The sequence below is a fragment of the Mandrillus leucophaeus genome, unplaced genomic scaffold (genome assembly GCF_000951045.1).
Source record: "Mandrillus leucophaeus isolate KB7577 unplaced genomic scaffold, Mleu.le_1.0 Scaffold1042, whole genome shotgun sequence".
Classification (NCBI taxonomy): domain Eukaryota; kingdom Metazoa; phylum Chordata; class Mammalia; order Primates; family Cercopithecidae; genus Mandrillus; species Mandrillus leucophaeus.
The window spans coordinates 930,207-955,465 of NW_012098566.1; the positions used below are offsets into that span (position 1 = coordinate 930,207).

At 37.8% G+C, this 25,259-nt stretch overlaps 1 protein-coding gene across 2 annotated transcripts in view; it reads left to right on the forward strand.

Moving 5' to 3' along the window:
* LOC105539952 (microtubule-associated serine/threonine-protein kinase 4) overlaps nucleotides 1–25,259 on the forward strand; it is a 360,921-nt gene that overhangs the window by 243,285 nt on the left and 92,377 nt on the right. For both annotated transcript variants that reach the window (XM_011980417.1, XM_011980425.1), the window contains one exon: nucleotides 23,093–23,162. In XM_011980417.1, coding sequence (XP_011835807.1) covers nucleotides 23,093–23,162 — 70 coding nt within the window. The remainder of the gene's footprint in view (nucleotides 1–23,092; nucleotides 23,163–25,259) is intronic.

Genomic DNA, 25,259 nt, shown 5'->3' on the forward strand with positions numbered 1-25,259 from the left:
AATTGCCTCCCGCTAATGGACATTCTGACTGTTCCCAGTATTTTTGTTCTTATAGGTAATGTTGTGGTGGATAGCATTATTCATGAATCTTTGCGATCAACTCTGATTAGTTACTTAGCTTAATCCAAGAAAAATGTTCTTTCAAGTGTTGGCCTTTTATTGTCTTGTGTTTGTGTTGTTGGGCTTTCCATTATTTCCTTACTTAGATTTTTGAGGCCTTAGAAGCCAGAGATTGTATCCACAGGAAATGCTCTTTAATGCTTGCTGCAAATGACATTTAATAAGCATCAAGAATGTGTTGTATAGGCACCAAAATAACTTTACACATATCTAAGTACCTCTCAAGTATGTTCTCCCTAGCTGAAACAATAGCTAGTTGTGTTAAACTTCCAGGAACTTTGTACCCAGTGACATCATGATGACCTGATGATGTCAGTGAGATGAACAAGGAAGGAACTATTGCAGGAGGCTATAGAACCTGTCACACTTTTGTTCCTCCCAGACATTGAGGACTAGACTTTAGTGTAGAAACCCCCATCTACTATGTAACTCAGAAATTCTGCTACCCGAACCCCTTTGATTTTGAGATGGCTGACAATTAATGATACACTAAATGGCGTACATAATAAATACTGGACCTCAGGGTAAAAGATCTGGTCTTTACCTAGTCCTCCTAGTTAGTAGCAGTGCTACTTTGGGCAGTTCACTCTCTGGGTCTCAACCTCCTCATCTATCAAATGGAAGTAGTCAAACTTGCTCTTGGAATCTCATATGATTGTTTAAATGGGAAAGTATTCTCAGTATTATAAAGTACAGCAACAGTGTCAAGTTTTTAGAAACTACCAAAGGATTGTTACAACCAATCTGAATTTATAGCTAGAAATTTATAGCTAGAAATGATAGGACATCGTAGTGTGTAAATACAAAACAAATTAGGACACAGGCTTATTGGCATCTCCAAGTGGATTATTGACAAAGGCATGTGCCATCCATGTAACAGTGTCTGCTGGGACATACTTTCAGTAGTCTGTGATATTTTCATTTTGTATACCAACCTTTGGAGGTCCCTTTGCTAGTACAGTTACTCTCGTTGAGAGCTGATTTGGGAAATTAATGGCATTAAAAAAAAAATCAACTCCAGTGAATCAGAACCACGGCAGTTCCAGAGAGGCTGCCTCAGGGATAGGGAGTGGCAAGGGTGATCTGGTAGTGGGATTCACAGCCTCTACCCCACCTTTGCCTCATTCAACCAGAGAAGCTCAACCATTTGGACTAAGGAGTAATCTTTTGTTTGAGCTATAGAATCGGTATACATACACATACACGTGGGCTTGAAACCATTCTAGGAAACAAGAGACCCAGTGCACCTAGTGTCCAGGATCCTGTGACTTGCTGGTGTCTGAGCCAGCTCTGGAGCCCTGCTCCCCAGATCTCTGCATCTTGCACTCCTCCCAGTGAGGCCCTGGAATCTGTCCCTGAAGATGCCTTCTAGAAGAATCAGGAAAGACCTGGGACATCTCCAGAGTGAGCGTGAGCCTTGATTCACTCTTCTCTCTGGGTCCTGAACACAGTGTTTGGATGAATGGTTTTCTTCATTTATGTTTCATCTGTCCTATTCTGTTATATTAGTCTGCTCTCATGCTGCTATGAAGAAATACTCAAGACTGGGTAGTTTATAAAGGAAAGAAGTTTAATTGACTCACAGTTCTACATGATTGGGAAGGCCTCAGGAAACTTACAATCGTGGCAGAAGGTGAAGGGGAAGAAAGGCACCTTATTCCCAGGGCGGCAGGAAAGACTGAGAGCAAGCAGGGGAAATGCCAGATGATTATAAGGCCATCAGATCTTGTGAGACTCACTTCCTATCCTGAGAATAGCACGGGATCCAATCACTTTCCCCTGGGTCCCTCCCACAACACGTGGAGATTATAGGAAATACAATTCAAAATGAGATTTTGGGTGGGGACATAGCCAAACCACACTATCTGTCAAAGAACTTGGGTCTCCCATTTAAACAGATAGTGGTGGTGGGGTGGGAAGAAACCTCACTTTTCCAAAAAGAAATACAGGCATTTTTTTTTGTTTACAGGCATTTTGTTGTGATAGTTATCATTTATGGGATGTTTTAAGTATAGAAAAAAATTCTAGTATTATTTTAGAAATGAATTATATTGCTGTGGTACATTAAAATAGTAGTCAAGAGATAAGCAAGATAATAGTAAGCTAACAGGTCCCATGCAACTAAATCAAGTCAAGAATAGTCAGCAGGAGATGGCACCTACCTGAGAAACACGTGGGCTGAGAGAGGAAAACTTACTAACCATTATAATAAAAACCGTGCATTTCCTAAGTATTCTGCTGACCCTCCTGCTGACACCCTTCTCATTGGTGGAGAGTCGCTGATACACATACACCTAAGGACGTCCCCAAAGCATGAGCATTCTAAAGTGGTCTGTGTATTAAAGTATCAGATGTTGATGAACAGAGAGACTGGCATTTAATTACTTGGACTCTGCTCATCTTTCATCCTTGGATGTAAAGAAGTTATATTTCACGTTAATTTTCTTAAAGTTTTATCATGGTCTGCTAACAATCAAATATGACTTTGAACAATTCTCTTAACTTGGCTTTAATTTCCTTTTCTGTTAAAGGAAGAGATTGGAGATATATATACATATACATATATATATAATTTTTTAATATTCCTTTTAAGGCTGTACCTTCATATTTCTACTTTTGCCTTTAAAGAAGATTTTCTTTCACTCTGTGTTCTCAGGATTAATTTGTATCTGCCTTGTGTTCTCCATTGGAGGCATGCTTTTAATATTCCAGGTCTGATGACAAATGATACTCTCAGTGTCTAAAATATTAAAGAGAAGAGAATGGGTTAGCAGGTTGGGCCCAACAGACATAAGATGTGAGGGCATGTCCAAGTGACCCCCAGCATGTTCTGGATATGTACTCCACATTTCATTAACATCTGAGGATGGATGTGCCCTTTGGAAGGAACTTTGAGAGGAAAACAGGTTATCCTGTGGACCGTGCCTCCCAGGAACTTTGAAGGCCAGGCATCCCCTTGTTTATCTGGAGAAGCAACACATCCCAGTTTGTGGTAATTATATCTATCTGCTGGAACAATTAGGCCTAAAGCCTATTTTTGCACATGTGGGAATGTACTGGAAGTTCTCCAATAGTTACCAGAGTGACCGGCCAGTGTCTGAAGGAATGAACGTAGTTTTGAAGGCTTTGAGAGAGAGAAAATGTGTGTGTGTGTGTGTGTGTGTGTGTGTGTGTGTGTGTTCCTCAGCAAAAGAACATGCCCTACTTCAGTGTTTAGAGATGCAAATCATCTTAAATAGGCCAAATGCAGGAAATGAAACAAGTTCCTTAATTGGTAAAAAAAAAAAAAAAAAAAGCCCACTTCCTTGTGGGATCAGTAATGTGGCTTGGGAATGAACACATTCTAGCATCCTTGAAATTGAAAGAAAAAAAAATAGGTGAATTGGTTCACATTTGGTGCTCTTATGCCATTATTTCAGTAGGAAATGTGAGTTTTAAGCTTATCATTTCATTTGACAGTTTTGATTTCCAAAAGAGAGGGACCAAATGCAAATTTTTCTCCCTTCTCTGGAGACATAGGCAGACTTTTAACATCAAGAGATGTACATACCTCCCCTGACAACACATTTCACATAAGCAGTATCGGTCTGCCCTGTCAGTGGTCCTGTGAAGCTGTTTCATTTCATCCTACTGTTCTTATTGTTGACAAAAATGAGGGATGTTCATTTCTTCTAGTGATGTGGGCTTTAAATGTTTCTGTCATGAGTGCAGTGTGCCTATCTAACCTGAATCCTACTTACCATTCATTTCCTGAAATTGTCTTTACTAGCAGGGTAGAAGTTACAATATCTAAATTTAAGTTGCTGACCTTTATATACTTCAGAATGAGCAGTTGACTTGTGAGTTTATGTTTGATAGCTAATCATGCATTCTGCTTTTTATTAAAATACCCATAACATCTGCCACCACCCCTTATTTATAAAACTACTATAATACTGGAAACTAAGAACATACCAATGATCATTCATATCTTGAGTAGGAATGAATCCTGTTACCTGTGTCAATATAAAATCTCGTGTCAGTAATCAGCTCATGGCTAGACCACAGAAACAGTAAGATAGTGAGATAGGCAGGAGACAGAAGGTAGATTTCACCTTCCTGGACTACATACCCTAATATCAGAGACTATATACCTGTCCCCACAATCAGAATAGTTGGCAGTCACCACCCAACCCCACACCACAAAGAAGTCGCATTTTGTGCTGATCAGAGCCATCCATTGCCCTCCCAACAGTATTATCTTTCTGCAGGAGATTTAAGAAACTGCACTTTCCAGTATTAAACATCCCACATCAGATAAATTGGAGATTCATTTATTAATCTGTAATAATATGCCTTTTTGGTGGGGGAGCCAGATTAATGAAACAAAATCAATGATCAAAAATAGTATCAATGAAGACTTTTATAAGTCAGAAAACAGTAAAATGGGTACAAATAGTGGAAACAAACAAAACTCTGCTCTAGAGATAGTCTTGTGACTTTTAAATTTTTAAGCAAAGAAGGCAAGAGACCTACAAACAACTGAAATTATCTGAACAGGATAAAAAATAAAATAATTGCTAACAAAGGAATAAAATGCACGCTGACCTCAGTCATACCTTTCACTGCTAGATAATGATGTAATGGCCAGAGAACTCTATTTGCTAAGAAGATGTAGGTAAGTAGGGAGGGAGGTAGGTAGGTAGATAGATAAAATCATATATTTAAGAACACACAAAATAACAGTCCATGGATCTTTCCTGGAAAAGTCACTTAAAGATATACAGAAGATGGCTGGGCGCAGTGACTCATGCCTGTAATCCCAGCACTTTGGAAGACCAAGGTGGGTGGACCACCTGAGGTCAGGAGTTCACGACCAGCCTGACCAATATGGCAAAACGCCGTCTCCGCTAAAAATACAAAAATTAGCCTGGCGTGGTGGCATGCACCTGTAGCCCCAGCTACCCAGGAGACTGAGGCAGGAGAATTGCTTGAACCCAGGAGGCGGAGGTTGCAGTGAACTGAGATCATGCTGCTGTACTCCAGCCTGGGCAACAGAGCGAGACTCCATCTCAAAAAAAAAAAAAGGATATACAGAAGATGACTGAAAAATCAAAATGAACTTAAATTGGAAAGATGAGTTATAAAAGTACTACAATATTGATAGGAAAATGAAAGTTTAAAAAGATAATTTAAAATGTAGTATAAATGATAATCCACTAATAGCAATATAGATCTAGAACTCATATTAACTAAGATCAGAGACAAGGGTCACAAAAGCACACATGTGCGAAGTTCCTTAACTTACTTTGAGGCATGGGGGAGGAAATAAGAATAAATATTGTATTTCTTTTCAACTCATTAATTAAAATATGCATGCAGGTGTGTTTTTTAAACATTTTGGAATAAAACTTACTAGCATGAAAAGCAATTATTTCCTTTTATGTTACTGAAGAAAAAGAAAAATAACCAGCAAGGAATAAGAAAATTATCAACTTTACTTTGAAATATAAATGTTATGATTTGGTAGAACAGTGTAAGAATTATTTACTGTGAAGTTTTGGGATTATAAGAGTGCTGATTAGTTTAATATTATAAACACTGTTAATACATCATAGCAGCGTGTCAAATGTTCATCTGAATAGACATTGAAAAAGCCCTTGATAAAATTAAACATCCATTTCTGCCAAAAATTATTTAGAAAATCAGAATGAATTGAGAAATCCATAATGTAGAAAGACGTCTAATTTAGACTAATGGCCAATGTCTTACTTTAGTGAAATACCAGAAGCATTCTGTTAAAATCTTTCTCTATTAATATAACACTTTATTCTACACAATTTTTGCAGTCAGATAATACATAAAATGGAAACAAAATGTATAATTCAAAGATGGTAAAATTTGTTATGTTCATATGACATAAAGAACCTAGAAAATCCAAGAGAATACAGTGAATAAGTTTTAAAATTAATAATGAAGTAGGTTGTATACAAGATGGATATATAGAAGTTAATGCTGTTGTATATTACCAACTGTGACAAGTTAGAAATGATAGTAGGAGAAAGGGATGATATTCTGTGACAGCATTCCATGCCCTTTTCCCATAACCCCACCCCCACTGCCCACCCTCCCAAAGGGCAGAAAATACCATGCTTTGAAATAACCAGAAGACTTGAAAGGGATTGCTGTGAAAACACAACAAACTTTATTTGAAAACTAAACTGTTATGAATAATGGAAAGATATGTCCTGTTCATTGGAGAAAAGGCTAAATATTGTTATTTTCCCCAAATTATAGTTCTGATGTACTTTCAATTAGACTTTTCATGAGTATGTATATGTGTGGTTAACTGTTTTCTTTATTGCAAATACTGAATGCACTCTGTCTAGTTTAAGCAGGGGAGGAATTTATTAAATTGTATTAGGTAGCTCACAGAATTAGTAGTAGTATCAGAGAGTGAGCATTGAAGGCCAAATACCCTAAAAGAACACCCAGTCCACACCATGGCACTGTGCCAGAGCAGGTCCAGCTCCTGCTGCTTCTGTTCTCTGGGGTGCAGAAACTCTTGACACTGATGCTCCCCAAAAGGAATGACTCTGCTGCCACTTTTGTCACCAAAATTTATTTCTTTGGCAGGTCGTCTTCTTATTGCGTTGTTTCAAGCCAAAGTTGAGTTTAGCTTAAAAACTCAAAAAAAGCCTAGCCTGTATTCTAACTGCAAGCAAAGTTGGAAAAGTGGGTGGTGGCATCAGCCCTGCAGAGGCAGGACTCAGCTCATGATACGGGAAATTCCTCTTACATAGGGAGGTTGCTTAGAAGATAACTGGGGGACCATAAAGATGACAAATGCTTACAGTGGTAACTTGATGTAATGACTCCAGGGTACATCTAGAAAACTCAGTAGATAAAATTAGCCAAATAAATCAGTGAGTTGGACCTGACCTACCTGAGATTAACACATATCAGAAAGTGACAATACAAGCATTCATATATGAATAAGAACTGGAAGGAATGGATGAAGATATGTCGAAGAAAATATCACAAACCACTGCAAAGGAAATAGTTTAATCAACAAATGGTACTGGGAAAAGTATATGAAAAATACTTAAGGTGAGCTTCTTTCATACTGTATACTAAAATGATTCTCATATGGCTTTTAAATTACCTGTAAAAATTAAATGCTAAAAAGTAAAATTAATATATAGTTGAACATTTACTGTATTTAGGATGGAGAAATAATTTCTGAGTATGAAAAAGTAGAAGAAATCACTGAAAGGAAAAGATTTATAATAGAAGTTTAAAATTCTGTAAGTTAAGAAATACCGTGAACAAAATTAATACACTAACAAATAACTTAGGACATATCTACGAGAAGTATAATGGGCAGAAGATTAATATTGTTAAGTAATAAAGAGCTTTCTTTAATGAACGTATGGAAATATTACCCCACTAAATAAATAGGCAAATGACATGAATGGACATCTCACAAAAGAAATAGAAATGACAGATAAACAGATGAAAAGTTCAGACCTCTCATTAATCAAATAAACGTACATCAAAATGATGAGACATCAGTTTTCACCTGATTTGCAAATATTAAACAGCAAACATGGTAATATTCATTTCTGATGATGGTACACTGAAATGGATATTTTCACTACATTAATGTAAATTTACAATAGTTTTAAGAGAGCAGCTTGATATTTTATGTCAAGAACCCTAAAAATAGTTCACATCACTTGAACTATTATTTGCATTTTAGGAAATATAATTTAAGGAAATAATCAGAAAAGTACTCAAATGTATATTTTAGGGTGTTAATTGCAGCATTAATATGTAATAGTACAAAATTGGAAACACCCTAAACATTAAATACTAAGAAGAGTGATGGTTAAATTGTAGTCCACCTGTATAATGGAATAATTTGTAGCTATTTAAAAATCACATTTAGAAAAATATTTAATAGCATAGGAAGATTGTAATTATAATCTAATTATAAAGAGCAGGACACAAAACTGAGTATGGTTTGTGATCTAATTTGAAAGTATATTTGTGTATACATGTGTACACTGTAAAAAAGGACACTACAATATTACATTAGTAGGGTTACCAATTTCATTCTTATACTTTAATGTATTTTGCAGATCCTCTGCCATGATCATGTGTTAGAGTCAGATTTTTAAAAGTTATTTTAAAGGTGAGCAGTTCTTTTCCTATAGATTTTAAACGTTTCACTAGAAAAATTCAGTGCATATTGCTTTCACCCTCACCATCTGCCTCAGTCTAAAACAGTTAAACAGTTTTATGTGTAGCATTTTCCAATATTAGTAGCAGTACTAAAGTTATCCCCTCAGTCTAATTTGTCCTTAGTCAGCCCCATGGTAGTGATGGGCATATGTTACTATCTTCTACCTAACATCCACCTAGAAAGGTATACGTCTGCTGGAGGTTAGTGTAGGATCTGAATGAAGATTGGAATGGGTTTGTTGTTGTTGTTGTTGTTCCTTTTTAGAGAGGGTTTTGCTCTGTCACCTAAGCTGGAGTACAATGGCATGATCATGGCTCCCTACAGACTTGAACTCCCCAGGCTCAGGTGATCCTCCCATCTCAGCCTCCTAAGTAACTGAGAACTACAGGCATGCACCACCGTGCCTCGCTAAGTTTTTGTATTTTTTGTAGAAACAGAGTTTCTCCATGTTACCCAGGCTGGTCTTGAACCTCCTGGGCTCAAGTGATCCACCGGCCTCAGCCTTCCAAAGTGCTGGGATTACAGACGTGAGCCACCACACCTGGCGTTGGAGTGTTTTTTTATGACATGCGTTGCTGAATAAAAATGTCATTGGTGGGGACTTGAGTTCATTGATGTTGTAAAATATTACAAAACTATTTAGCAGAAGTTTGTCATCTTTATCTTTTAGTTAAAAAAAGTAAATAAAAAACAGCCTAAGAAATATTGTTCTTCATTAGGATTCCAAAATGATAAATCTGCTAGCCTATAGAGGAAAGGTCAAAATTTTGTTTTGCTGTAACTGTAGGTCATAATATATAAAAGCTAAGCACTCCCTTAGGCATTATCTCACACATTTTTCCACCTGATAGCACATTTTTAAGTTGTAGAATCATGCTATGAAATGATTAGCTATTATAACATTGGAGGTTTTTTATTTTTGAAATTATAATTTAATTAATTTAATAACCAAATATAGATCTTGTTATTTATTATCTTTATTACACGTCTTGGTAAAACAGAGCCAGGAATTCCTACTGTAGTAGCCCTGGGAAACTAGTCCAGGTGTAACATTGCCCGTGATTAATTGGTGATGTACTCAGCCTGATACCATTCCACTCTACTGCTCCACTGTGGGAGATGCACCTTGATTGCCCAGTGGCCTAATCTGATCCAATGACCTCTTTCTGGGAAAGAAAAAAAAAATTGAACCTGAGCACCCTGCAGTATTTAATACCAGGAACCATCTCCAATTTCTTGAATAGTTGTCTTCTCTTGCTTCCTATGGTGCTTGCTTCTGTATTTCTGTTCTTGGCTCCTTTTGCTTCTTCTGCTATTTTAACTATTGGAATCCCTTGGATCACATTCTCTGTCACACTTACTTGTGGCGTAAACTCTTTTACCAAGGTCCTCTCTTTCATGCATGTGCTGATTTTTCCCACAGCTTTATCTTGGGTCTGGACATTTCTCCTGAACACAGATGCATGTGTCTCTTTACTAACACTCTGTCCATCTGATTGTGTCCCACCAGCACCTCAAATCCAGCTGTTACCCAATACCAAATTGATTTTCTCCAATTTGTTTATTCTCTCTGTTATTAGCAACATCATCCACCTTGTCACTCAAACTAGAAATCTCAACATCATCCTTTGTTACACCCTCCTCCCGCTTTCCCTCTGAAAAGTGTTTTACACCTGACCCCCCTCCTCGGTGCCACAACCACTGGGATGTTGCAGTGACAGAGAACTGGGAGCCTGCTTTGGCACTTCCTGGGCTCCACCTCCTTCAGATCTGTCTCAGACACTGAAGCCCATTTTTTTGAAAGACAAGAACTTAGTTATGTCTTTCACCTAATGTAAAACATTTCATGGTTCATCATGACATACAGGAGGATGGTGGTTATTAAAGTGATTCCCAGAACAGCAGCAGCATCTGCTGCCACCGCCAGACTAGTTAGCAATACAAACTCTGAGGCTCCAACCCAGATCTACTAAGTAAGTAGCTGTGGGGGGTGGTGCCCAGCACTCTGTGGTCTAACACATTTTCAAGGTGATTCTGATACACTCTATAGTTGGAAAATTACTGCCCTGTAGGTTCTAAAGCCTGGCAGTGCATTTGAGTCACATGTGGAACTTAAAGACATACCCAGACCCAAGGCCAATTAAGTCAGAAACTTAAGGTGTCTGGCCTGGCCTGGCCTGGCCTATATCTTTTTAAAAGCTCCCCAGAGATTTTGATACAGAGTAATGGTAGAGAACAACTTAAACTGTAAAATTCACTTTTTTTTTTTTCCAGCAGAATCTAAAGTAGTGTTTCTGAAACCTGAATGCACACTGGAGTCACCTGGGAAGCTTTAAAAATGACTGATGATTGCCCTCCACCTCCCTCCCTGTTCTGATTTAATTGGTTTGCAGTGTGACTTGGGCTTTGGGGTTTTTTAAGTTCCCTAGGCTATTTTAATGTGAAGCCAAGGTTAAGATCACTGTTCTAAAGCTAGGATTCAGAAACACTATTGTGCCTAAGAAGCACCTGGAGTACTTGATAAAAATAAGGGCCCCACTCAGGTGACGAATCACCTGTAGTACTGCCGTAAAGAATATTTCCAACTGGCCCCCGACTGTTGTAGTTATGCTTTCATCCATCCACTTTGCTCCTCGCCATTCACTTTGCTCCTCGCCATTCACTCTCTGCCTTAATTTCCTACAACTCCCCGTCCATGGCATCAGATTACTTCACTTTACTTAAATGTGTCTTGCTTAAATCATTGGAAGAAAGTGTAGGTTATTCAAGCCAATAAATTGTCCTAAATCAATTGATTAGCCATTTGGAAAAGAGGTAAGCTGGACTGCTATCTCACTCCTTCCAAGAAATAAGCCCCATATAGATTTTAAAACATGAATTAAACAATAAAAGTACTAGAAAAAGGCCAGGTGCAGTGGCTTACGCCTGTAATCCCAACACTTTGGGAGGCTGCAGCAGGTGGATCACCTGAGGTCGGGAGTTCGAGACCAGCCTGACCAACATGGTGAAACCCCATCTCTACTAAATACAACAAAATAGCTGGGCGTGGAGGTGGGTGCCTGTATTCTCAGCTGCTGGGGAGGCTGAGGCAGGAGAATCGCTTGAACCTGGGAAGCAGAGGTTGCAGTGAGCCGAGATTACGCCATTGCACTCCAGCCTGGGCAACGAGGGCAAAACTCTCTCTCAAAAATAAATAAATACATAAATAAATAGAAAAAAAGTATGGATACATTTGGAAAATAATTTGGGATTGGAGAAGGCCTTTCCAAACAAGATAAAACACTAAAAGCCATAAAGGAAAGTGGTTGACAAATTTGATTAGATAAAAACTTTTCCACAGAAAAGTTACCATAAGCAACATTAAAAGGTAAACATAGATGAGAAAACGAGTCTTCAATATATTGACAGTGTTGCCTTGATGTGAAAAAAAAACAAAAACAATAAAAACAATAAAAGACTAAGAGAAGAACTCAGTGGAATAAAGTATGAACTCTGCGTAGTTTGTACAAAAAGAAACACAAATCGTCAGTTAACATTAAAAGATGCTCAGCTTCACTCATAATCATCTGAAGAAACATGATAATTAGCTTGTTAATTGGCTTGATTGTGGTAATTATTTTATAATGTATTTGTATAGCAAAACATTACATTGTACACCTTAAATATGTACAATTTTTGTCAATTATACTTCAATAAAACTGGAAATATAGATAGGTATCTCAAGCAATCTGATGTTATCTATCAAATTGCCAAAATCTGAAAAAATTTAGTATTGGCAAGGTGGAAGGTAGACAGCATCCTCTATGTCACTAGTGAAAATACCAGTGCGATGTCTTTGGGGAGCAATTTAGCGAGAAGGACCGAAGTGCAAAGTGCACTGTACTCAACTGTACCCACCAGTTTTGCTCATAGGAATTTAGCTCTTGGAAGTAAGTTTGTAAATATTTAGAAGATATTCACTGAATCTTCAAAACACTAAAATCAGTATAAATATTCATAAAATACTAAGTAAATGATGCTAACTGAAATATTGGAATATTATTTGGTGCTGAAAGATAATAGAGATTTAGATGGGCTAACTCAGAAGGTTATAGATAATTAAAAAATAGCAAATATAGAACTTTAAGCTATGTAAATATAGAGCATTATATTTGATGTATTATTTTGGGAGGAATTTTTTATACACATAATATATGCTTGTGAATATACACATATTTCTAGATAGGTACATACCCTATCAAAAGAGGTCACTTCTGAATTGTAGGACTGGGGATGGGGAGGTGGTGGTGGAGACGAAAAGTTTGGTACAGAGCCTGACACAAAAGTGTTTGAATGAACCAGTGAGTAACAGAGGTTGAGAGAGGTTTTTTGACTTTATCGTATATCTACTTGAATCATTTGAATTTTTTTCCATGTATATATAATTGCTTTTGTAATAAAAATTTAAGCATGTAAAAACATACAGTTCATTTTTGGGACTCTGTCCCTTCATTTTCCTCTGCCTCAAAGCCTCCTTTCCTTTCACTTTTTCCTCTAGATGCAGATCGAAGGTTGTCCCTGCAAAGCTATCCATTATTGTCTCTTCCGAATTCACATCTTCCCTATTTTATTGTTACCACCGTGAACACAGTTCCACATGCTGGGTCTCTCTTCCTTGCCTTGTGGTTTAGAGGCTTGTGGTCAGGGATGGTCTGATTCAGCCTTCTTTCTCCAAAGGCTACCAGGGGTCTGCAAAAAGGGAGGGAAAAGTGGCAGTGCTTTACTGTCCAGCTTCTTAGCACTAGTCTGCCTTATCGTCACACCTGACCTGACACGCAAAATAATTCACCATTTCTGACCCCTTGAGTATTCTCAGAATACAAAGTTTTGGCTTCGTTAAACACAGCCTTCAGAATGGTCAGTGTTCCATTGCATCCATTGTCACTGCCAACAGAACTTGAAGGAAGCCCTGAGTATCATTTGTCTTTGACCCTCTGGCCCCAGCAAAGTGTCCTGCATATATTAACTCTGCATAAGTGCTTGCCAAATGATTTAAAATTTTTAAATATATGCCTTTTATGTACTTACTTTTTCATTCAAAGAGGGACTTAAAGACCCTGCTGTGTCCTTTAAGAGAATAATCCCCACTTTTTTTCTCCCATCTCAGTGCACCTCAGAATACCTGAAGGATTCAACACCTTGCAATAGTAACTGTGGCTGTGTAAGGTAGTGATTCTCTGAAGGTTGACATTTGTGCATACAGAATCTCAAGAGTCACGTGTGGCTTGAAACAAACTCCACTAATCACACTTATCAATTATTTTCAGATTATCTACTAAAGATATCATGGATACATGTACAGAACGTAATGAAAGGATCCGAATGACCATGTTCCTATTATGGATAAAGGCAAATTATGTTTTTATGCAAGAGGGAATGATAAGAAGAATTAGAGTAAATACTCTTAGTTTTGCTTCTGATAATCAGTTGTTGAATCTAGATCCCGTGCCTTGATTTTAACTGTCCTAATAATTTTAAATAGTCTAATATTACATGGACCGTATAATAGGCATTCTGCCTCTTATAAAAATGAAAGCAAGCACGAGATGCACAGATTTTAAGTCAAATATTCATGTTTGTTAGGTACTGATTAAAATGAAAACTGGTTTCAACAAACACGAGTAGTTGATAGTGAAAATGTAAATATTATGGTTAATTAATGTTTTCTTTATATATTATATATATTTTACAGAGGTTTTTAAATCTTAGCCTAGGAACACAGGAGCAATAGAAGCTTAGCATGTGGGGAGGGGTTCCTATTTTAGAGGGAAGGGAAAACTCTTCATATAATTGGGTAAGAGTAGCAATAGGATTTGGGGTGGGGGAGGTTATGTACCTGCTTAATCCAGGAGGATACCTGTGGGCATTTGGGATTTCTGGATTATTGACATGGTACGATATACTACTTGTTTGGTGTGATAGGGAAGGAATTTCAGGTCTTAATGCTGTTTTGACAATACTTAGAGGTCGAAGTGAGGTGAATGTATAAAACAGACATCGAACTAGTATGATTGAGACAAGGAAGAAGAGATGCTGAATTATGGGAGAAAATAGAGAAGTGAGAAAAAATTTTAAGACTTCCTGGTTAAGAACTCTCAGGGACAAGTGGAAGCTTGGAATATGATCTACAGTATACAAGGAATTCTAAGGCTGTGGTTCTCCACCCTGGCTGCACATTAGAATTATCTCATTTAAAAGGGGTTGGCCAACTTCACCACTATGTAATATATCTCTGTAACACAACTGCACTTGCACCTTTAAAACTATAAAAATAATTCTTTTCAAATGTTGACATATATGGCATTTGATTTTTAAAATATTCTAGTGTGATAAAGCATACTTTTTGTGAAAATAAAATTTCTATGCTCCAGATATAGAGAAAGCTAATGTTGTATGAATAAGATGTCAGTTTTTCTATTATTTGTAATGACATTTTAAATGTGTTTCAGCAAGTGCCTGGGATTAATCACAAAGGGAAAAATAATAACTTTACAATGAAGAACTGGTGGACACCACCTTAGCCACGTGACCAAAGTTATCAATAACAGGATAAATCAATCTCATGTATCTCTGGATATGTTACACTGAGAAAGATAATTCATTACTTACATGATATTGCTCCTCTGCAAATTTCATAACCTAAATCTAGTTATAAGGAAATACTACACGACCCAAATTGAGGGACATTCTGCAAAACAACTACCTGCAGTCTTTTTTTTTTTTTTTTTTTTTTTTGTGACGGAGTCTCACTCTGTTGTCAGGCTGGAGTACAGTGGTGGGATCTCAGCTCACTGCAGCCTCTGCCTCCAGGGTGCAAGTGATTCTCCTGCCTCAGCTTCCCGAGTAGCTGGGACTACAGGCACGTGCCACCATGCCCAGCTAATTTTTAACGGGGTTTCACCATGTTGGCCAGGATGGTCTCCATCTCTTGACCTTGTGATCCTCCCAAAGTGCTGAGATTACAGGTGTCAGCACCATGCCCAGCCTACCTGCAGTGTTTAAAAGTGTCAAGGTCTTTAAGGCAGAGGTACAATTGAGGAACTGTTTCAGACTGAATGAAACCAGAGAGACATAGCAACTAAATGCAATGCGAAATGCTGGATCAGATACTAAAGCAAGAGAAGAGAATAGCCCTAAAGCACATTATTTGGATAATTGGTGAGATTAAATTTAAATATGGAGTACAGATTACATAATAACATTGTATCAATATTATATTTCCTACTTTTGAAAATCGAACTGTGGGCGTGTAAGAGAATGTCCTTGGTCATAGGACATATATACAAAAATTTAGAGTTATAAGACCATGTTTCTGACTTATTTAAATAATGTTAAAATCCAAATTTAAAAATATGGAGAGAAATAGTAATAAAGTAATTGTAAATGTTAAACAGGTGAATCTGAGTAAAGAGAGCAGAAGCTGTCTCTACTATTGTTACAACTTCCCCCTAAATTTGAAATATAAAAAGTGTCACCAAAAAGGGAAGTTGGGATAGGGGCTGGATGTCATTTTTAAAGCTTCAAAGGTGATTCTCATATGCAGTTCCCATTGACACCTGTTTATTGATCTAAGGAAATGGAGGAAGTGAGTGTGAGAAAAATATTAGAGGAATAAATATCTACAGGCCAAGAGTTTCCAAGATTTCCTGTATGGTTTATGGGAACTGAAAAGTCAGAATTCTGATTTGATAGATTCTTGGCACATCACATACTATTTTATTATGAAGCAACCGGGTTAAATGCCTTTGATCCTTTAAGTCTGAACACACTTCTGAAGTTAGAAATTGAAAAATGATTAACTTAAAAGGAAAAGGAAAACATCTTTTCACATATTTTGCTTCTTCCAGATAGAATTCATGTGTACCAGAGGCAAACAAAACGTTTAGCATTTGTTAAATGGGGCCACATTAAAGTTAGTGTTTATTTTTTAACTAAGAGCCAAAAGAAAGAGATTTATAATAGAAAATACCTTTAGATGGAATTTAGAAAGTTATATGGGTATGTGTTTCATTTAAATACTTTCTGTTTGACTAGAAATTACTCAGCAGTTGAAACAAACAGTCTGAGAAAAACCCATTTCCTGATAACATCCACCCTTCTTCTAGGAACAAGGGGAAATTCTTTGTATCTAATTATGTTAAAGAATTAAATCCCTTCATGTAAGATAGAAAAAAAAAATACGTACGCATTAGGTTACATTCTTTAACTCAGAGTCTTATCCAGGTTCAGTCTATAATTAATTATGTAAGATTAATAGAATGAATCAAGTTTCATGAAATTGCACGAAGCTTAGGAATATCTGTTACAGTGGCTATGTTCTTACCTCCCTTCCTTGACCTTACAAATGCTATTCAGTAACTTTAAACAAGGGGTAAAAGTCATCTCTTCTCTGTTGCTAGGAAGATGAATTACTGTAGATGGGAGGAAAACATACAACTAAAAATCAACTTTCTTCATCACTCTTGACATTCAGCAGTCTTTACTCGGGATCACCTTGAGATGTGACATCAATTCAGAGTAATAAGGAAGGGTCAATGAAAAGCTAAAACATTCTCAAGAACCCATTATAACACATCTCCAAGGGATTCCTGTCAATGCCACGGCATTTCAAATACAGTACACAAGTTCCAGAGAAACAGCTTCATGAAATGGAGACAATGGGTATCTGTGTGAGTCTTATGACAAGAAATTGACCTCTTATTGGGTCTCTCTTCCACTCCCTACATGTTTGTCTCTCTATAACCTCGTCAGTCATTCCTTAGAAAACATTACATGTCCATTTATCAACAGTCTATTGTGAAACAGTTTTCTTAAAAGGTAAATATATTTAAGGGCTTTGATTTAAGAAAGTTTCTTTGTCGCATGGATAAGGATCCAGAATTGATTTCACAAAGTAAGTCTGGAGTTGGATATACACATCTGTATCTATCAGTAGACGTTTAGCTCTTTACATTGTGTTCACCTATAATCGGTTCTAGCAGATAGCTCAAAGCCCTGTGCATAAAAAGAACTTATAAATAATTATTAAAGTAGAAAAAATCTGTTTTCAGCTTGCTATATAACAGGGATGAGATTAGACACTGAGAACTCAAAGTACACTTTTTGTGTATCTAGATGTATAACTGGAGTTTATCCCTTACCATCACTTACAATTATAAATTATTTAGAGAAAGAAGTGGAATATTGTCTACCTATTGTTATATCCATTTAGTTTTACTTATGGGGACAGGAGACGGAATGATTAAAATGGTCATTATCCAAACTTTAATATTTAGCCTGTAGAATTTTCCTTCTCTACAAATATTTTACTTAGCATTGTTGACTGGTTTGAATGTCTGAAATAGATTAGGACCATTAAATTCATTATGCACTGAATAATGAGATTAAAAAATGTTATTTAATATACAATAAGAAAATTGTAACAGGATTCTTCAATGTTTAGGTACTCTAAATGTTACATTTGAGAACTGCAATTAAATGTAACATCGTTATATATGATTGCAGAATTGTGGACTATGAACACATTTAATATATTTGAAATTATTTTATGTGGAGCCTCCATAAGTAAAAAAAAAAAGACTAAAGCTTGCCCAGGTGTTCAAGTTTTGCCCTTAATTCTCTCTCACACTGATAAACCATATTCTCCCTCAGTCTTCTCCATCTCAATTAATGCCACCATATACCCACTTGCTTCTAAAATCTTTAAGTCTTCTTTGCGTTCTTTTCCCCTTTATTCCACGCAATCCCATTTTCCAGCAAATCCCATTGGCTCTGCTGCCAAAACATAACAGCTCTTCAATCACTTTATCTAAATCAACATCTCTCTTACCTTGTCTGTGCTGGTAGCCTCCTAACTCATCCCCCTGCTTCCACTCTTGCCTGCTTAAAGCCCACTGGCCGCAGAACAGCTAGAAGGGTCTTTCTAAAATGTAAATCAAATCATGTTATCCCTCTCTGTAGAGTAGATGTTTAGTAAATACTTGTTGGCTCAATCAGTCAAGCAGTGAGTAATGGTGCTATAGCTATGGAAGGGTCAATAAGACAGGGACAGGAAAAACCAAAGATTCAGAGAGCCCAGATTATAAGAAAGCCTTGATTCATTGTGTATAATTCTGTCTTTACTTGAAACTTAAGCATATGAGTCTGCTTCTATTCATTGGCCTGCCTATGAACACTTGACAACTTACCCAGAGAATTCCACCGACGGCCAATCAAGGTTTTTTCTTGGCCACTTAGAATCAAAACAGCTGCCCAGGTTTAATTAATATTCTACAATGATATCTGGAGAGGAGCCAGTTGGAGACAGGTGTCTAAATGAAAGGGAGATTCCTAGCTCTTTTCATGAGTCACCTGTCTGGGTCTGGTGAGATGGACTCAAAGTTCTCGGGGGAACAGAACTGTTATTTTACAGAGTTCACTCTGGTTGAGGTTCCTGCATCGTGTTCCAGTGCCCACTTTATCTGCTGGTGTTCATCATACAAGGAGATCCTAGGTTTGATTCTGTGAAGTTTGGTTTTAGGATTTTTAAGCAGTGTCCATTTGCCAGGAATCTCCAACACAGCAATAAGAAACACAGCACTGATTGTTATGGTGCAAATGTCACAACTCATTTAAGGGGATCATCAAGTAATGGCAACAGGGATTCAAATGAGGGCTTACTCTTTGATCCACCAGGAGTTTAAATGGCAATTATCATTCATTCTTGGATTCCCTCAGTCCTGATAGAAATTCAAGTCATCAGAAACTATCATTTCACAAACAGACAGCTATTAAAAGCACGTTAATAATCTATAGAGGGCATAGCATATGCCTTTTAAAAAGATTTGCAGCTTGCTTCTCGTAGCGAAGACACAGGACTTCTCCAGTCTAATTACAAAGCAATCAAACAATTTAATTAATCTGGAAATCACGTTCTTAACAATAGCTGCCGCTAAAATGAGGCACCCTGTGTAGTGCCGTTAGGTAAAGTATGTTTTTCCTACACTGCTTATGTATTAGCCATGCTAGTTCCCCATGGGGATCATGGAGTTAATTACCTACCTAATGCCTGACCACTACTAAGGTTTACTTTACCAGGTCAGAAACAGCAGCAGCGATGCCAGCAGTCTATAAAGTATCCTAGCCCTCAAACATCCAAGAGCCAGCAAATCCCTGGGAGCAGCAGGATTTTAGTTATAAGCAAGTGCTGCACATATGGGCAGAGAATTAACTGGCACCAGTTTTCATTTGGGAGTCTCTCAGGTATTGCTTTGCAGATGGGTGGATGAATTCAGAGAGCAGTGTTATGAGGAGTGAAGGTCATGTATAGGACTCAGGTTTCACTCCTTCTTGCTCTCATCCTGGGAAAGCACTGTGCATATGCCCAGCAGCCAAGTCCTCATTGCTGAGTTTGGAATGTATAGTATGTGCTTTATAATTTGGCCTGTTCTAAATTAGCAGTATTTTGATCACTGTATAACCAAATAGTATTGCTAAGTCTTCAGAGACTGAGTAGGAATTAATTTTTATTTCAAATAAGAACAAAGACTTCAAAGATTGACTTCTACCTGCCAAATCTGCTAGTCTTATAATTCCTCCCTAAGGCAAATGGAGGAATTTCTGTAATACGTAACACAGAAATCTATAGAATGCTCATTTACCCTTTTCTTCTGTTACCACCACCACTCCATTTCTCTCCCTAAATTTCCTATTAGGGGATCAGTCATTTTCCCAATCTACCCACATTGGAAACATCAGTCACTTTTTTAGCCTGTATCCTTTTTCACTTGTTTCTAATCTGCTAATGACTATGCTTGGTTTGCCCACCAGAATATCCTTTCTATTGGCCTTCCATGTGCTAGTCTAGGTCCCTCCTCCTCTGCTACTCCCTTGGCCACCCACACCAAGTACACTCAGGCCAGCTTAGAATCTCTGGCATCTCTCTCTTGCCTCCAAGTATTTCTTAAAGCCTCTAACTAATCAGCACCAATAAACAGCTCACTGGCTTTCCCAGGCCCAATTCCCTTCAGCCAGAGAAACTGTCTTGATTGCTTTGCCCTACTGTGTTTGAGTTGTTTCTGACTCCTTCCTTAAGTCGCCTTCTGTTTCTCCTCTTACCTAAAACCTACTAAACTGCCCTCAAATTGAGCTAGAGTCCCTTGTCCTTAAGGAATTATCAGTTTCTCTAGCCCACATCGTTCTCACTCATTTTCTCTAATATCCTCTGACAGTTAAGAGCCTTAATGATAATTCATGTGTGTATGTATATGTGTGTGTTTGTGTGTGTATATATGTGTGTGTGTGTGTATAAAGATAGGTATGTATATATATTTGCATTTTAATTTAGCTTTTTGGCCTGATATGAAACAAAAACATCTGTGATTAGTAAGCTAGAACCAACACCTCTATAGTCTTGAAGTTGAAGATGTGGGAATTTAAGTTAGATTTTACAGCAGTGTAGTAGATGAGAAGAAAATGAGGAAAATGTTCAAGCGATGGACCTAGAAACGCAGCCTAAGATGCGAGGGCAAAATCTGAATATGCGAAATGGTTAATGGCAACCTTGCTTTTTTTTTTTTTTTTTTTTTTTTAAGAGCAGAGTTAAATTCACCTCTTTATCTATGTCTCTGCCTGTTCATCCTGAAGATGATGGGTCAGCATGGGAACCATTCACTAATATCCCGAAAAGTGAAAAGGGTTTTAAGTCAATTCCTTGTTTCTTCCTTCTTCACATTAAAAAATATATATTAATAGGCTCTCTATTGTTCTAGTTGATCACATTAAAATCTCCAGATATAGTGTTTTCTTTACAAAGCACACAGGGCTAAGAATTTGGTGCCAGGTTTCATTAGCCTTATGATTTCATTTTAAGTGAATAGGTGTAGCAGGGACTGTTCTTAGAATGTCTTGGCTTCAGATAATCAGTTGTTGTGTTACGCCTAATTATTTACTGGTAGTTTGCTCTATATGGTGTGTGAGCAAATTGAACACTTTTCCCAAATGAAAAACAAAATTTATGTGAATATTTCTGGCATTAGATTATTTCCTTTAGGAAACAAAATTTTTAGCCATCTTGAAATTTGAGATTTTTTAAGGAATATGAAGATAAATATACAAGCTAAATTAGGGGTGTCAGGAGAGGGGATGAAGGCTGTTGAGAGAAGTTGAAAGAACTTAATTTAGCTGTGTAGATAAATGGACAAAATGAATCCTGGATTACTGGATGGCAAAAGCAGAATTCATTTCTCCAGGGGCCCAAGGAATAACAGATGCAAAGCCATGATAAATTTCATTGCAGCAGGGGGAAAAATGCTTCATGATTCTCTATCCATAAAGAAATGGGCTTCTCAGCGCTTCCCAGTTAAATGGCTGTGATTGTGCTGTCTGTCATAAAGTTAATGGCATTTGTTGAAGACATCACTATAAAATTTGCAACCTTAAGTTAATTGAAGAATTTCAGTAGAGATATAGTCAGTCCAAACGTCCTCAAGGTAACACTAAATGTATCCTCCTTAATGTGTTAGTCTATTCTTTCTGCACACTGGTAATAAATTGTTTACCTTTACAGCCAGGTACTGACTTTGACGTAAAATCTCGTATTCCTTACACCCAATTACAGTAGTCACTTTCATTAAGAAACCAGTAATGTGGCAATTGACTTGCTGTTAGGGATTAAACGTAGCTTCCTGATTTATTTTTCCTTTTTCTTTTTTCTAGAAGGTACAGGATTGCTTTGCAGCCTTTCCTTGCCCACTTATTTAAACCAGCTACAGTTCCATGTGGTCCTCAGACAATTCTGCCAATCTAATTAAACATGCAGAGGGAAGCAGGGTGGTCTGGAGCGTCCTGAACTTGCCCTCGCCAGCTGCTGGCCAAGCTTTCTCAATGATCAGCAGCAGGTTGAGTGGGCTAATGGAGAAAGTAACAAGCCCCAGAGGAGCTGCCCTCCTTCCAACGAGCAATCACTGCTCCACGCCACCCCTGAAGGCCTGGGGAAGATGAGCTCTGCCAGCCTTTGTGTGGCTGTGGCTTTTTGAGGCCGCCTGGTCAGTCACAGTCCAGCTGCTTAGGAGCAGAGGGATTGTTGAGGAAAATATTGTCAAGGGGTAATCCTGCTGAGCCACTTGGCAATGCTGAGCTAGATCTGGGTCATTGAGAAATAGGTCCAAACTGCTGTGGTCTTCCCAATGTTTTACAACTAGTTCTGACACATCCACCTTTAAAATATGTGCTTCAGAATATGAGGATTCATCTTCAGGAACTCAGACTCATTCAGTCTACTGTAAACAAAAAGTACTAAGGCTGCCTGCTAAAATGGAAGACACCTCCAATTGAAGCATATGCTTACCCTTGCATCCTGCTCATTGAAATGTTCGCATCTGGAGGGTCACAACCAAGACTTGTATATATTCATTACTCTATCAGATTGAAATATTTGTATTGTTATATCCATGCAGGACTCCTGGTTGGTGATATAGCTGAATGTGTTTATTCATGTGTCTCGCACACTTAAGAAAGCTGTGCTGGAACTCATGCTCCCCCATCCCCATCTCCTCCCCCCGGCCCACCCCACCATCCCTGGTCCAGGTAAAACTAAAGCATTATTGGAGGAAAGGACGTTCTACAGAAATGTAAATCAACTTATTTCTAAGGAGAGGATTCTTGAGGTGGAAATGATACAAAAACAAAATCGTGTAGTAAAATTTTCTCTTTTCTCTCTCTCTCTAGGAAATAGCCCTCAAGATAGTCCAAGAAATTTCTCCCCCAGTGCCTCAGCCCATTTTTCATTTGCACGGAGGTAAGGACTTTATGTGAGTGGAGGCATAAAGTCTTATAGAGAGAATCCCATTTTCCTCTCCCGCTCCCCACTTTTCCCCCTGCCCACGTCTCCCCCTCCCCGCGTCTTCCCGTCCCCGCTTCTCCCCCTCCCCTGCTCCGTGCCCTGCGAGGTCCTGCTCATTATTCTGTAAGGCCTTCTCCAAAGCCCCACTGACCAGAGGAGCTTAGGCTGCCACAAAGCTTTGTTTTAACACACCTGCTTTAGCAGTTTCAAGCCAGCAATTTAGTTATCCCAGTGAGAAAAAGCCATGCATGGGCTATAGGATGTTTTCTGCTTTCTCTTCCTATCATGTTTGCAATTGGGCACCAGACGTCAAAGATAGATGTCTTATAACTGGACCACTGAGTCAAGAGGAAGTGTTTTCGTTGTTCAGAGGATAGCAGGCGCACAATGTCATGTCACACCATGTGCATTGTGGATTTTCTACTCTGACGTAGCCAAGTCAGAGGAGTGTGCACAGTCGTGTCTCTGTGTTCTGCATGTGGAATTCATCTGCTTCGCCCTGTCAGATGCAGTCCTTCACCTTCCTGGGCTCCTTCATCCCTCTCACGTGCATAGCTTGTCCTCTTCTGCCCAGGAAAAACACCAAGACAACAAAATGGCACCTTCAGCCAAGTTTCTGAATATTCAGGAGAAACTCGGTTTATGATCTGAATGTCCTAGATATTTGCTCAGTTTTCCTCAGAGACCTAACTATATCCTGAAGTGGATTAAGGTAGCACTTAATAAAGACACATAGGTAGGTTAAAAAAAAATACTTGTTCTTACACACATGACTAACCAGCAAAACTTGGAGCACCCTCACGACTGTTTGTCAGCGTGTCATGCATTTTACATTACTAAGTCTAAAAAAAATAGTTGCCGCATTTTCAAAATTCTGTGTAATTAAGATTTCATTATAAATCTGCTGTGAAAAGGTTTGTTCTTTCATAGTTAAGTTGTTTCCCATCATGTGTTAAATGCCTTTATATATCTCACCATGGGGACAATACAAGAGTGATAAAAACATCATCTCCAGGGAACTTATGGAGACCCATACGCTGTTTTTACCCCCAGCTCCAACTCCTCTTTTTTTAGCTTCTTAAGTACTGTAAGAAAATGTGCTGGTCCCAGAAAGCCTGTTTGCCCAATGAATATTAATTCATAATAGTGCTACTATTCCAAGTGGAAAAAAATCCTATAAAAATGAATAAGTAAGTGTTTACTATAGTCTTTAAAACCTATCTCTATAAAGGGGAGAATGCATTTATTATAAGTAATAAGAAAAATGGAAATCTCATGGAGTGCATTTAAACATGACAGAAATCACAGTATCTTAATCCTGGCAGATTTATACAAATGAAGAGAATCTAATAAATAGGTGACTGAAGGACACGTGAATCTGGTTTCCATGCTATTAAAAAAATACATAAACCCCCCAGGCATGTTAATTTTTGACGAATAAACCATACACCGTGACAGGAGATTATCACAGGGGACCTCTAGTTCATTTGCATGAATTTCCGAATGGAACTCCCTCCACACTCTTCAAAAAGTATTAATTTAGATTAAGACATGAGTGATCATCATTTTAAACTGTTATTCAAGTAAACAGAACCCTGTGTCATGAAAACTCAAATTGGTGTATTTTTATGTAACATCTGGGATATTTCTCTCCATTTTAGAGTTGATTTTTCCTCAGGCAACGTGGAGATTCCACTACTAGGTCTCTGTTACCTTCCATTTGGTGCACATTGCTGAGCCTTTAAGAAGTAATGTCATTTTGAGACTCCCACATTTTATTGTTTTGTAAAATTTAGTCCAATTGAGGAAATATTGCTCGTTTTTAAAAGTAGTCTTGGGTAAAGGGATAAAAGTCTGGCTTATTAATCTTTTCTGATCTTTCTTACCTTATGTGGTAATACTTCCCTAGTAGCCATCCCCTGTAACAAAATAATCCAAGTATAGAGTACAAAGTATGATGACACAGACTTGCTTTCTATATTTTCAAATGCAGATTTGAGAGTGAAATAATCGAATTAATTTTTTACTACTAAGTAAAATAAAAGATGAAAG